Source organism: Ranitomeya imitator, chromosome 3 (genome assembly GCF_032444005.1).
Source record: "Ranitomeya imitator isolate aRanImi1 chromosome 3, aRanImi1.pri, whole genome shotgun sequence".
Taxonomy (NCBI): domain Eukaryota; kingdom Metazoa; phylum Chordata; class Amphibia; order Anura; family Dendrobatidae; genus Ranitomeya; species Ranitomeya imitator.
This window is the reverse complement of record NC_091284.1, coordinates 759,721,733-759,734,326: the sequence shown is the minus strand read 5'-3', so window position 1 is coordinate 759,734,326 and position 12,594 is coordinate 759,721,733. Positions and strand designations below refer to the sequence as shown.

Below are 12,594 nucleotides of genomic sequence, written 5' to 3'. Positions count from 1 at the left end.
TACTAGTTGGTTTGGGGCCTACTATCGGTGTCTGCCACTCCTTGCTGTTCTCCTCCACTGAACAAAGCTGTGCCGCCTGTTTACTACGGTTGCCAATTTTGAACTGCATTTCGACTACTTACTGATTTGGCCCTACTCTCTGTGTCAGCCTCTCATTCCAGTTGTCCTCCACTGCAATGCCCCCTGGTTATTCCTGTGTTACCAATTTTGAACTGCATTTAGCCCACTTTCTTCTTTGGGCCTATATCTGTGTTTCCACTTCATCGTGCCCATTGCCCAGCCAGTGATAGATGAGTCTGCTGGTACATTGACCCATAACGCAACATTCCCCGTGCACGCTACACAACAACATTGTGACCCTGCTGAAAGTCAGGTTGCTCTTCCCGCATACCATACCACCTTACACGGGGACAAAGAGGAAGGTGCAGATGAAAGTGCAGGTTCCTTCATCAGGTGGGGGGAGGAATACTAGTTGGCGACGTCACTGGCACAGGGCCTCTCATAGTACGCAAAAGTGTTGCTGCCGGTGGGAGGCGCCCCCGCCGTGCAAACACACCGCTGTACTTTGAGGGGCCCTGTGCCAGTGCCAATGCCAACGAGTGGGCCCCCCCTGCTTGCTCAGGTTCACAGCACTTGCAAAGTTGAAATACTTACCTCTCCCTGCTCCACTGCCGTGACGTGGTCCAGATTTCCTGGGCCCACTAATTACTTGAACCAGCCCTACCCCCCACAACTTTAGCCAAATGACCCCCAATTTCAAATGCCTTCCAATTATTATAAGGTAAATTACGCTTGACAAGCTTCATTAAGAAGAATGGATGGTTTTGACATTAAAATGGGCACTCTAGGTGTTTTCCTGGCCCCCACTCACTGCCGACTATGCTGCCCCATTGACTTGCATTGGGTTTCGTGTTTCGGTCGATCCCGACTTTACGTCATAATCGGCCGATTTCACTCGACCCGACTTTGGACATAGTCGGGTTTCGCAAAACCCGGCTCGACTCTAAAAAGGTCAAGGTCGCTCAACTCTACAAACGGCACTTCTTCCCTTCCGAGCTCTCCCATCTGCCCAAACAGTGGTTTACCCCCACATATGGGTTATCAGCGTACTCAGGACAAATTGTACAACAACTTTTGGGGTCCAATTTCTTCTCTTACCCTTGGGAAAATAAAAAATTGGGGGTGAAAAGATAATTTTTGTGAAAAAATATGATTTTTTATTTTTACGGTTCTACATTATAAACTTCTGTGAAGCACTTGGTGGGTCAAAGTGCTCATCACACCTCTAGATAAGTTCCTTAGGGGGTCTACTTTCCAAAATGGTGTCACTTGTGGGGGGTTTCAATGTTTAGGCACATCAGGGGCTCTCCAAACGAAACATGGCGTCCCATCTCAATTCCAGTCAATTTTGCATTGAAAAGTCAAATGGCGCTCCTTCGCTTCCGAGCTCTGCCATGCCCCCAAACAGTGGTTTACCCCCACATGTGGGGTATTGGTGTACTCAGGACAAATTGTACAACAATGTTTGGGGTCCATTTTCTCCTGTTACCCTTGGTAAAATAAAACAAATTGGAGCTGAATTAAATTTTTTGTGAAAAAAAGTTAAATGTTCATTTTTATTTAAACATTCAAAAAATTCCTGTGAAGCACCAGAAGGGTTAATAAACTTCTTGAATATGGTTTTGAGCACCTTGAGGGGTGTAGTTTTTAGAATGGTGTCACACTTGGGTATTTTCTATCATATAGACCCCTCAAAATGACTTCAAATGAGATGTGGTTCCTTAAAAAAAAATGGTGTTGTAGAAATGAGAAATTGCTGGTCAACTTTTAACCCTTATAACTCCCTAACAAAAAAAAATGTTGGTTCCAAAATTGTGCTGATGTAAAGTAGACATATGGGAAATGTTACTTATTAAGTAGTTTGTGTGACATATCTCTGTGATTTAATTGCATAAAAATTCAAAGTTGGAAAATTGCGAAATTTTCATAATTTTCGCCAAATTTCCGTTTTTTTTCACAAATAAACGCAGGTACTATCAAAGAATTTTTACCATTCTCATGAAGTACAATATGTCACGAGAAAACAATGTCAGATTCACTGGGATCCGTTGAAGCGTTCCAGAGTTATAACCTCATAAAGGGACAGTGGTCAGAATTGTAAAAATTGGCCCGGTCATTAACGTGCAAACCACCCTTGGGGGTAAAGGGGTTAAAGCACCTCTACTGCATTGTTTTTTATTTTATTGCAGTGCTGGAGTGATGCTACTAATCTAATTTCCCTGCACCAAGTCTTATACTTACTCTAACTTTTATCGGCGCCGCTCCAGTTGGTCTTCAGCAGTTTGTGACATGTTGTATCGGCTCTGTAAATCACAACTCAATACAAATCTATAAGTGCCAGAACAAGGTTATCGCAGAATTACATTGAGAGCTTGTGATCGTTACCTCTGATTTCTGATCACTCAGAACTTGAGGATGCAAGATGGCGATGAGGGACCGGAGTGACGCTAGGAAAAACAGACTGGTAAATATATTACTAGGCTCAGGGAACTTACATTAGAGGCACAACTCCAACGCTGAAATGATAAAATAAAAACACGTACATATAAGTATATGTGACTTTTACACTAGGTGTGCTATATTTATGCACGTAGCCAAAATTATATGCCGAAAAAAGCATTATGGTAAACTCTAATTTACCAAGCAGAGGCTAAAAGTGTGTTATTTTGGCCACTTTTTGCCTGGTAGGAGTTTGCATATAATTTCATTCCCTGTTGTCACGGGTGCGTCAGATGCTACAGACAGTCGCTCTGAATCTGGCTGCAGAAGGTCTCTGCGTTTGGCATTGCAGATGCCTTCTTAATCCTTCTGACTTTTGGATCCAATGGCAACCTCCCGCCGTCTTTAATCGAGACACCTAGACCTGGGTGTTTATAGACTCCCAGTCTGCTTCAGGGAGTCGCCAGTGATATTCATATTTTCCCTTGTGAAGGCTTGGAGCTATAGCAATCGGCTAACTTCCTCTCTGATGGTGTTCTAGGACATTTTGTGTTACATCTCTGAGTCTGCTCAAGCTAAGTTTCTTCCCCCAGTTTGTCTCCCTTCTTCTCTTTAGTGTACAGTGGGACTGACCAGTGCCGATGACACCCCCCCTTCCCTATTCAGGGCCTAGCTGTAGGGATATACAGGAATTAGGTTCATGCTCTGCGATTGGTGTGGAACCAATATATGGACAGTAGAGGAGGCAGGGTGCTATTAGATCTGCCTAGGGGTCTCCACTTCCCCTTTCCCTAGCATTTGGGTTTCCTACCACTTTTCCCCTCGTATTGCATTTAGTCTTCCCACACTGTGTGTGACACCTGTATAGAAAAATGCTACAGACTTACACTTCCTTATGTAGAGATACACTGCCTAAAATGTAAACCACATAGTATACATAATTTTGCAGTGGATCCCTATGGTGGACATATGCCATGGCGTCCTTCCAGTCCGTATTTACTGTCGGGCTCATATCTTTGAGTGTAGACACCTGACATTGGCCACAAACTTCATGTGCACTTAGCCTAAAATGGGAATTCCGATTTTAGACGTTCATGGAATAATCTACATGTTTTTCAATGAATGTCTAATAGAGATGGGTTCCATTTCTGGGGTCAGCAGCCATCCCCAAAATGGTGATTTCCTGACACCCACATCATCTCAGGTTGGTGGCCTCTGTCAGCACACGCCGGCTCAGCACGAACAAAAAAGTAGCCAAGCATTGGTGTGTCTACAACCACTTATGTGAGTTAAGCAAGCATGTTCATCAAGGGAATTATCATGAAAGTGAACACCTCTATCATAAAACTAGAGGCAGACAATGCCGAATCCGCCATCAGCAATAGATCATGAGAATAGCTCCTTTTTTCCGTTATTGCATGGTCACCTTTGCACAAGACACAGCACATGCACATAACACTCTTATATGGAGACCAAGAGAGCATTTTCTAACATTTCCATGTGGCTGCTGTAAATGCAAATAGGAGTAGCAGCTTAAGCAAAATGGCAGCCCCCTTTATCATGTACATAAAAATACACATCAGTACAATAAAGGTTTAATCAGTAAAATAAAAAAGGTATATTATACAGTAATCCTTTGGTTGTTTCCAGCACAGAATGTAATCTGAGAATCTTTCTGCGGTTTTCCCTAGTATGGTTTTCAGCAGACCGGCTGTCAAGGACTTCGTTGGCAGTAAATGTCGGTGTTACAGCAATGATGCCCCCGATGATATGGTTCTCGGGATGTGCGCCAGTGGCCTGGGGATCTCAGTCACCCACAGCCCCCTATTCCATCAGGTAAGAGGGGAATGTTTTTAAAAGGAGTCTGTTAAATTCTATTTCAATTTCAACACAGGTCCTAGTAGAGGGCCTTGCATCGGGAAGAGACATCTTTTTAGTTTAAAAATCCGTGAGTTCGATTTGTGGAAAACCTTCTTTAGGTTCAAATGCCAATGAGGTGGCGGTAACACAATGCGTGGGGCCCTTCTGTGAGCATGACACATCCTCTAAGGCCTTGTTCACGCGTTCAGTATTTGGCTAGCATTTTACATCAGTATTTGTAAGCCAAAACTTAGTTGATGAAACATGCAGTAGTGGTGACGTGTTTCTATTATACTTCTCTGATTGTTCCACGCCTGGTTTTGGCTTATAAATACTGAGGTAAAATACTGACCAAATACTGAACGCTTGCATATGGCCTAACAGTTTTGTTGTCTAGTTCCGCCTTCACTGAATTGTTTATCTGTGATGGCCATACAGAGGATCCTGTGTTATGCCATGGCCACACCAAACCATAGAGTGATAATGTGTGCAAAATGTAAAGCGCTGCGGAATATGTTAGCGCTATATAAAAATAAAGATTATTATTATTATAGAGTGCCTAGCGAAAGTTTTCACCCCCTTTGGTTTTCATTTATTTTATTACATTACAACCCGTGTTTAAAAATTTTTGTAATCCGATTTGTGTGTAATGCACCAGCACTAAATATTCTCAGTTAGTGAAGTGAAATGAGAAAAACATAGGTATAAATTAAATTTATGGGATGAAACACCATTAAGCAAGAGGTAATACTAACCAAACACCATGAAGACCAAGTAGATCTCCAAACAAGTCAGGGACAATTTTGCTGAAAAGTACAAGTCAGGGTTGGGTTATAAAAAAAAATTTAAAAAAAATCTCAATTTCTGATGATCCCCAGAACACCGCCAAATCCATTATCAACAAATGGAAAGAACATGATACCACAACAAACCTGCCAAGAGAGGACCACTCTACCAAACTCGCAACCTAGGGACCAAAGGTAACTCTGAAGGACCTGGGTAGTGTCCAAGCCGAGACTGGAGTATCTGTCAATACAACCACAATAAACCGTACACTCCGTAGAGGTGGCCTTTAAGGAACAGTGGCAGAAAAAAGTCTTTGTTTACACACAAAAATTGTAAGGCTTCCTAATTGCATGGAGGGAAGGTTCTGTGGTCAGATGAGACTAAAATGTCACTTTTTGGCCACCAAGACAAATGTTATGTCTGGCAACAAACCAACATAGTACATCACCCCTATAACTCCATCCTCACAGTGAAACATGGTGGTGAAAGAATCATGCTTTGGGGATGTTTTTCGGCAGCAGGGACAGGGAAAATGGTCCGTGTCAAGGGAAAGATGGATGTCGCGAAATACAGGGATATACGATACTATACTCTTTATTGATCCCGGGGGAAATATTGTTGACCAAAATCTGTTTGTCTGTCAGTGATTTGAGACTGGGACGAAGGTTCGCCTACAATCAAGACAATGACCCAAAGCATACTGCTAAAGCAGTACTCGAGTGGTTAAAGGAGAAATGTGTAAATGCTTTGGAGTGGCCTAATCAAAGCCCAGTCCTTAAACTAATTGAGAATCTGTGGTCAGACTTTAAGATTGCTGTTCACCAGAGGAAATTATCTAACTTGACGTGGAAAGATCATAGATACTTATCCATAGTGACTTGCAGCTGTAATTGCTGCAAAAGGACGCTCTACAGAGTACTGGCTTTAGGGGTTGAATAGTTATGCACATTGAAGTTTTCAGCTATTTTGTCCTATTTGTTAATGGTTTCACAAAAAAAAAAGAAAACCAAATGTTCACAGTTGTAGGCATGTTTTTACATGAACTGATGCAAACCCTCAAAATAAAGACAGTGAAATTTGTGAGGTAGCAGAACACAAAAATGTCAAGGGGTGAATTCTTTTTCAAGCCACAGTATGTACTTGAACAGGAAGGTCTGAAAAATTGCTAGAAAATCAGTCATGTATGTCTGTGATGGAGCCTGCATTATCCTAATTCTTTGTTGTATCCTTGTCCTTTTTACACTTTGGAGTCATGTGGGTTGTCCTACTTATTGATTGACAGTTCTATATGTATGCACACTCATACAGGGAAAAGTGTGTCAGCCCACATGACTCCTAAGCACAGAATGAGCAGGGACTTAGTACCACAAAGGAAACAAGAACGTTTACAAGTGATACTGAATCTTTTTCCACAAAACTATGCAGCAGTTCAACCTGTCACGTTGAACTGCTGCAGACCGTATGTTATAAATCAGGAGGAGATGAGCAGATTGATGTATACTTTTATAGGGAAATATGCAGTATAACCTGTTTGTGCATTTTTTTAATTCCTTTTCCATGGTGGTTTTATGAGTCTACTGGCCAGTCCTATTTCGATTGACAACCTTTTCATTGAGCATGTTTGTAGAGATAATTTTTAATCACTAATTAGGACAGACCACTGGACTCTCAATCCCAGATTGAATAGAAAACAAGCGCAGAGCTCCTGATATTGAATGCAGTAGTAAGGTTGTACTTTCCGTGCATGGGGAGCTCCCAGCCCCCAAATCTAAGAAGCATCATTGTCAAGAGCTCCCTGTCCTCTCCAACAGCTGCAGGTACCTTTCCTTGCAATCAGAAAAAATGTAAAACCTGTCCATTTATAATGAACACAGACAAGATAAAGATCCCCAATTCATATCAGGACTACAAGATACCAGGTACTTTTAGCTGCAACACTTCTAATGTGGTGTACCTAATTATTTGTACTAAATGTCCAACTGGGGGTCTGTATGTGGGGGAGACAGGGCAAAAGCTTAGAACATGAATGAATTCTCACCGCCACACAATGAGAGAAAAAAGAATGGATCTACCTGTGGCAATACATTTTTGTCTCCCAAATCATAACATTATGGACATGAAATTACTTGTATTAAAAGGTAGCTTCAAATCTAAGAGAGACAGAAGAGTATGGGAATATAATCTGATGACGACCTTTGACAGTCTAAGTGCAGAAATGAATGTGTCGCATGGATTTATGTCTTTTTACATCAACTAAGGAACTTGCCCCTCAGACTATGTGGGGTCATCACAACAGAACCAGACCTCAATCAGACGACAATATAACATTCCTTATCTAAGAACTGGTCCAATATTCATGGACATAACTGTTTATCACTCATGGTGATTCTGCTTCATGTCACCTGTCTTATCGATGGTTTTTTTTTCTCTATGCTGTGCATAAATATGTGATTCTTCAGAATTTCTTTGTCTTTGCCTGATGAAGAGACCTGAGTAGTCTCAAAAGCTTGCAATTTTTTACCATCTTTTCAGTTAGCCAGTAAAAGGTATCAACCACTGAGGACTCTCAATTCTAAATATTTTTCATTTCTCATACTAATGTAATACGATCATGACAGTAGCAAAACCTCAGTAGGCTGCAACAAACATCACAACCACTGTGGATGGATATACACATATGGGTACATGGAGCATGAACAACTCCTGACAATGTATCGCAATATCAGTTTGTTGTGTTTAGTTGTTTTTTTTAATTAAAAGTTGGTCATCTGATACCAAAAATTTGGAGATGAGAAAAAGTGCAGAGGACGCTGGGCGGTTTTCTAAACATTACATGAATGCTCTGATCACAGTGAAAAAATTGGCTTCTCTTTAATCTAATTACATTCAATTTCCGGTGCGTGTAAATGCAATAATCACATTTATTTATGTATTTTTGAGGCGTTCTCATCATTTAATACACAATAATGGTTGTTCTGTTAGAGACGCTGTTATCTACAGCTGAGAACATGTTGTACTGACCGTAATACACATCATAATAAATCTAGTGTTGGACACTAAGATCACAATTGAGTTTGGCTTTATTTAGCCATTGTTGGTAGCAGAGATTCAGGCTGTTTTCTCCATTACAATTGCTGAAACCAAGTAAATGAAGAATGGATGTGACAGAATAAATAATATGAAGAAAAGTCAGAGAAAGGGGAGTACGAGCATTTGCTCGGTCACTGCGTGTTTATATATATATATATATATGTATATATATATATATACACACACACACACACACACAGGTGCTTCTCACAAAATTAGAAAATCATCATAAAGTTAATTTATTTCAGTTCTTCAATACAAAAAGTGAAACTCATATATAGTCAATTCAAACAGAGTGATCTATTTCAAGTATTTATTTCTGTTAATGTTGATGATTATGGCTTATAGCCAATGAAAACCCAAAAGTCATTATATCAGTAAATTAGAATTATTAACATAAAACACCTGCAAAGGCTTCCTAAGTGTTTAAAAAGGTCTCTTAGTCTGTTTCAGTAGGCTCCACAATCATGGGGAAGACTGCTGACTTGACAGATGCCCAGAAGGCAGTCATTGGCACACTTCACAAGGAGGGTAAGCCACAAAAGGTCATTGCTAAAGAAGCTGGCTGTTCACAGAATGCAGTATCCAAGCATATTAATGGAAAGTTGAGTGGAAGGAAAAAGTGTGATAGAAAAAGGTGCACAAGCTACAAGGATAACCGCAGCCTTGAAAGGATGGTTAAGAAAAGGCCCTTCAAAAATTTGTTGGAGATTCACAAGGAGTGGACTGCTGCTGGAGTCATTGCTTCAAGAGCCACCACACACAGATGTATCCAGGACATGGGCTACAAGTGTCGCATTAATTGTGTCAAGCGACTCATGACCAATGGACAACACAAAAAGCGTCTTACCTGGGCCAAGGAGAAAAAGAACTGGACTGTTGCTCAGTGGTCCAAGGTGTTGTTTTCAGATGAAAGTAAATTTTGCATTTCATTTGGAAACCAAGGTCCCAGAGTCTGGAGGAAGAGTGGAGAGGCGCACAATCCAAGTTGCTTGAGGTATAGTGTGAGCCAAGTCATGTGCTGATGAAGGTCCACTGTGTTTTATCAAGACAAAAGACGGTACAGCCGTCTACCAGGAAATTTTAGAGCATTTCATACTTTCCTCAAGCTTTTTTGAGATGTACAGTAAATTCCATTCTCCAGCAGGACTTGGCACTTGTCCACACTGTCAAAAGTACCAATACCTGGTTTAAAAACAACAGTATCACTGTGCTTGATTGGCCAGCAAACTTGCCTGACCTTAACCTCATAGAGAATCTATGGTGAATTGCCAAGAGGAAGATGAGAAACACCAGACCCCACAATGCAAATGAGCTGAAGGCTGCTATCACAGTAACCTGGGCTTCCATAGCACCTCAGCAGTGCCACAGGCTGATCGCCTCCATGCCACGCCGCATTGATGCAGTAATTGATGCAAAAGGAGCCCCGACCAAGTACTGAGTGCATTTACTGAACATACATTTCAGTAGGCCAACATTTCGGATTTTAAAATCATTTTTCAAGCTGGTGTTATAAAGTATTCTAATTTACTGAAATAATGACATTTGGGTTTTCATTGGCTGTAAGCCATAATAATCAACATTAAAAGTAATAATAATTTGAAATAGATCACTCTGTAATTACTCTATATAACGAGTTTCACTTTTTGTATTGAAGAGCTGAAATAAATGAACCTTTTGATGATATTCTAATTTTGTGAGATGCATCTGTACATTGTATTGTTTAAGTATTCCCTTTATTTTTTTAGCAGTGTATATATAGAGATGTGTATATCTATAGCTATGTCTGTCTATGTGTAATATGTATACATATATACAGTATATATTCATATATAGATGTCTATATATACACATGTATATTTCATATTTGGAATCCCACACCCTTCGTGACCAGATAGTTGGTTTGGGACCTTACTTCTATAAAAGTGTCAATAAAGTAGCTATAGCAGTTGCACCCAGGCCCTGAAGCTAAGAAGACCAATATGTCCCAAATGAGGAAGCCAGTATATTAAATGGCACATGAAAGGTAACTGGACTCTGCTACAGATTTTGTATCGAGGCCCATATGCTTCAAGTTACTCATCTGAGAGCAGTTGTTCAAAGATTGCAGTAATTCACAATGCAGAAAATCAGCCCTATTACTATACATTTGTATTTGAGCTTTCATAAAATCAAGTGGGCGCAAAAAAAATTAAATAGCGATGTAAGGAGAAAAGCAAGAGGAAAAAAAAAAGAGAAGAAAAAAGGGCATACACAGTGACAGGTAAAAGTTTGGGCACCCCTGGTCAAAATGACTGTTATTGTGAACAGTTAAGCAAGTTGAAGATGGAATTCTCTAACGGACATGTAAAGGGGGCCTTAAATTGTTTGTATCTGAAAGGAGACAATAACGACCTGGCTTAGTTGCCCAGTGGATAAATATTTCTTGTATGGTGGCATGAAAAAAAATGTTCTAAGTAAATCTGTTCTAGTTTTATAGTTGACTTCAAAAAGATTGCCTTACTTATTAGTTTTTTATTTTTAGGCAAGACCAAACGACTATTCTAAAGATTACCTTTCCCACCAAGTTCCCGTATCATTTCACAAGCACTGGAATATTGATCCCGTCAAAGTGTACAACTCCTGGCTGGCACAAGATAAAAGTGAAGAACCAAAAAAGAGAAAACGTGTAAAAGAAGAACTGTGAGATCACAACATGCCATAAACTGCACAAGAAATACGAATGGTTTTTTAGGTACACCACTTTCAGAGTTGACCAAGCTGCGGGAAGAAGCCGTATTTGTGAGATTGAGCCTCCCCATCGTTCCTATGGAACTATTAATGGACGTCCGTGCTTCAGTAATCTTAATGGTAATCTATGAAATAGGGGTTCTGGACTTGACATGGCCATAGTCATCCTGCGTAATTGTTGTGTACAAATTGGTAAGATGGATGATGCTAATAACATACATTTTAATAAAGGGGTTAACTTGGATTAGGAAACAGCGCCGCTGTTGTCCATTGGCAGGGTCTGATATTGCAATTCATTGTCATTTAAGCAAATAGAACTTATCTATTAGGCACAACCAATGGATAAGATCTTTATTCTAGTCCCTTTAAGAGACCTACAAAAACTACAAATTTTCTTGTTGAACCTTTTAGAAAATATTCAACCAAAGTAGTGTCATCTTGGAGTTAACATCTGTGAAAATTTGCAGAGGGTCCTGCCCTTTCTAGCTCTCGTCTGGTCGATCATAGTGAGCAACAGTTTGTGACAAAGAACATAGTCGTGAAGTCTTAGATCCACCTTCTTTAAATGGACTACAAACGTGTAGCCATCAGATCGTTGAGCATCGCATTGTGGGGCAGAATTTACCAAGAGTGCATCTTAACAATGAAAGGTCTATTGTTTTTTTTTCCCTAAGAATTTTGTCAAATTTTGGCAAAAAATGACTGCAACAACTCTATAACTAAAACCGAAATTTCAATTTTAAAGGAACTCTGTAACCAGGTTTTTCCTACCCGATCCGAGAGCAGCATGAAGTTGGGGTAGGGACCCCCATTCCATTAATGTATCACTTACTTTAGTTGGTTCTGTAGTTTTGATTAAATAAATTCCAGATTCCAAATATCTGAATACATTCCTGGATCGATGTCCCATCAGAAATCTAATAGGCACTTGTAATATTTTTCAAGAGAGTCAAGGTCGTTCTTTTAGTATTTCTTCAAGTGATGGTCTCATGGTGTTATTTTCTATTAGGTCTCGCTCACACGAGCGTATAACTCAGACCAGTGCAATCCGATTAAAGAAGGGACTGCATTCGCACCGATGTTATTTAGTGAGGCGGTGCAGATCGGAGTATTTTTTTCTCATCTGTATTCGATGTGAGGAAAAAAATTGCAGCAATCCTTTCAAGCTTATGCTGTCTGAAGGAGCCACAGCATAAAAACAAAGCCATAAAAGTATCCAAAGAACTGATCGTTTACATCTAGATGTTTAGAATTGGCAATGGTGAAGAACCAGTTAATATTAATGACGTGTTTAAGGCTAGTTTCACACTAGCGTTCGGCAGGACTGCGGATGAAGCCTTCTTCCTCTGTGAAGCCCTGCCTATTGTCGCACCTCTTCCTTCAGCTCCGCCTACGTCTGCATGCGTCCTGCGTACCTTTCTTTAACATTGGGTACGCAGGCCATGCGGATGCCTCCGCATGTGTCGCCTTGACGGTACGCTGACCTGCGTCAAACACAACATGTTGCTTTTTGTTGCGGTCGGCGCAGCTTCAAAACGACGCATGCGGAGGCATCTGCATGACCTGCGTACCCAATGTTAAAGATAGGGTACGCAGGACGCATGCAGACGTAGGTGGAGCTGAAGGAAG

The 12,594-nt window shown here is 40.6% G+C and overlaps 1 protein-coding gene across 1 annotated transcript in view; it reads left to right on the top strand.

Annotated features, from left to right (window-relative positions):
• B3GLCT (beta 3-glucosyltransferase) overlaps positions 1-11,840 on the top strand; it is a 715,243-nt gene extending 703,403 nt beyond the window's left edge. The window contains exons 14-15 of the mRNA XM_069759003.1: positions 4,191-4,335; positions 10,760-11,840. Of these exons, the coding sequence (XP_069615104.1) occupies positions 4,191-4,335; positions 10,760-10,921 (307 nt within the window). The 3' untranslated portion in view covers positions 10,922-11,840. The remainder of the gene's footprint in view (positions 1-4,190; positions 4,336-10,759) is intronic.
• The last annotated feature ends 754 nt before the right edge of the window (positions 11,841-12,594 follow it).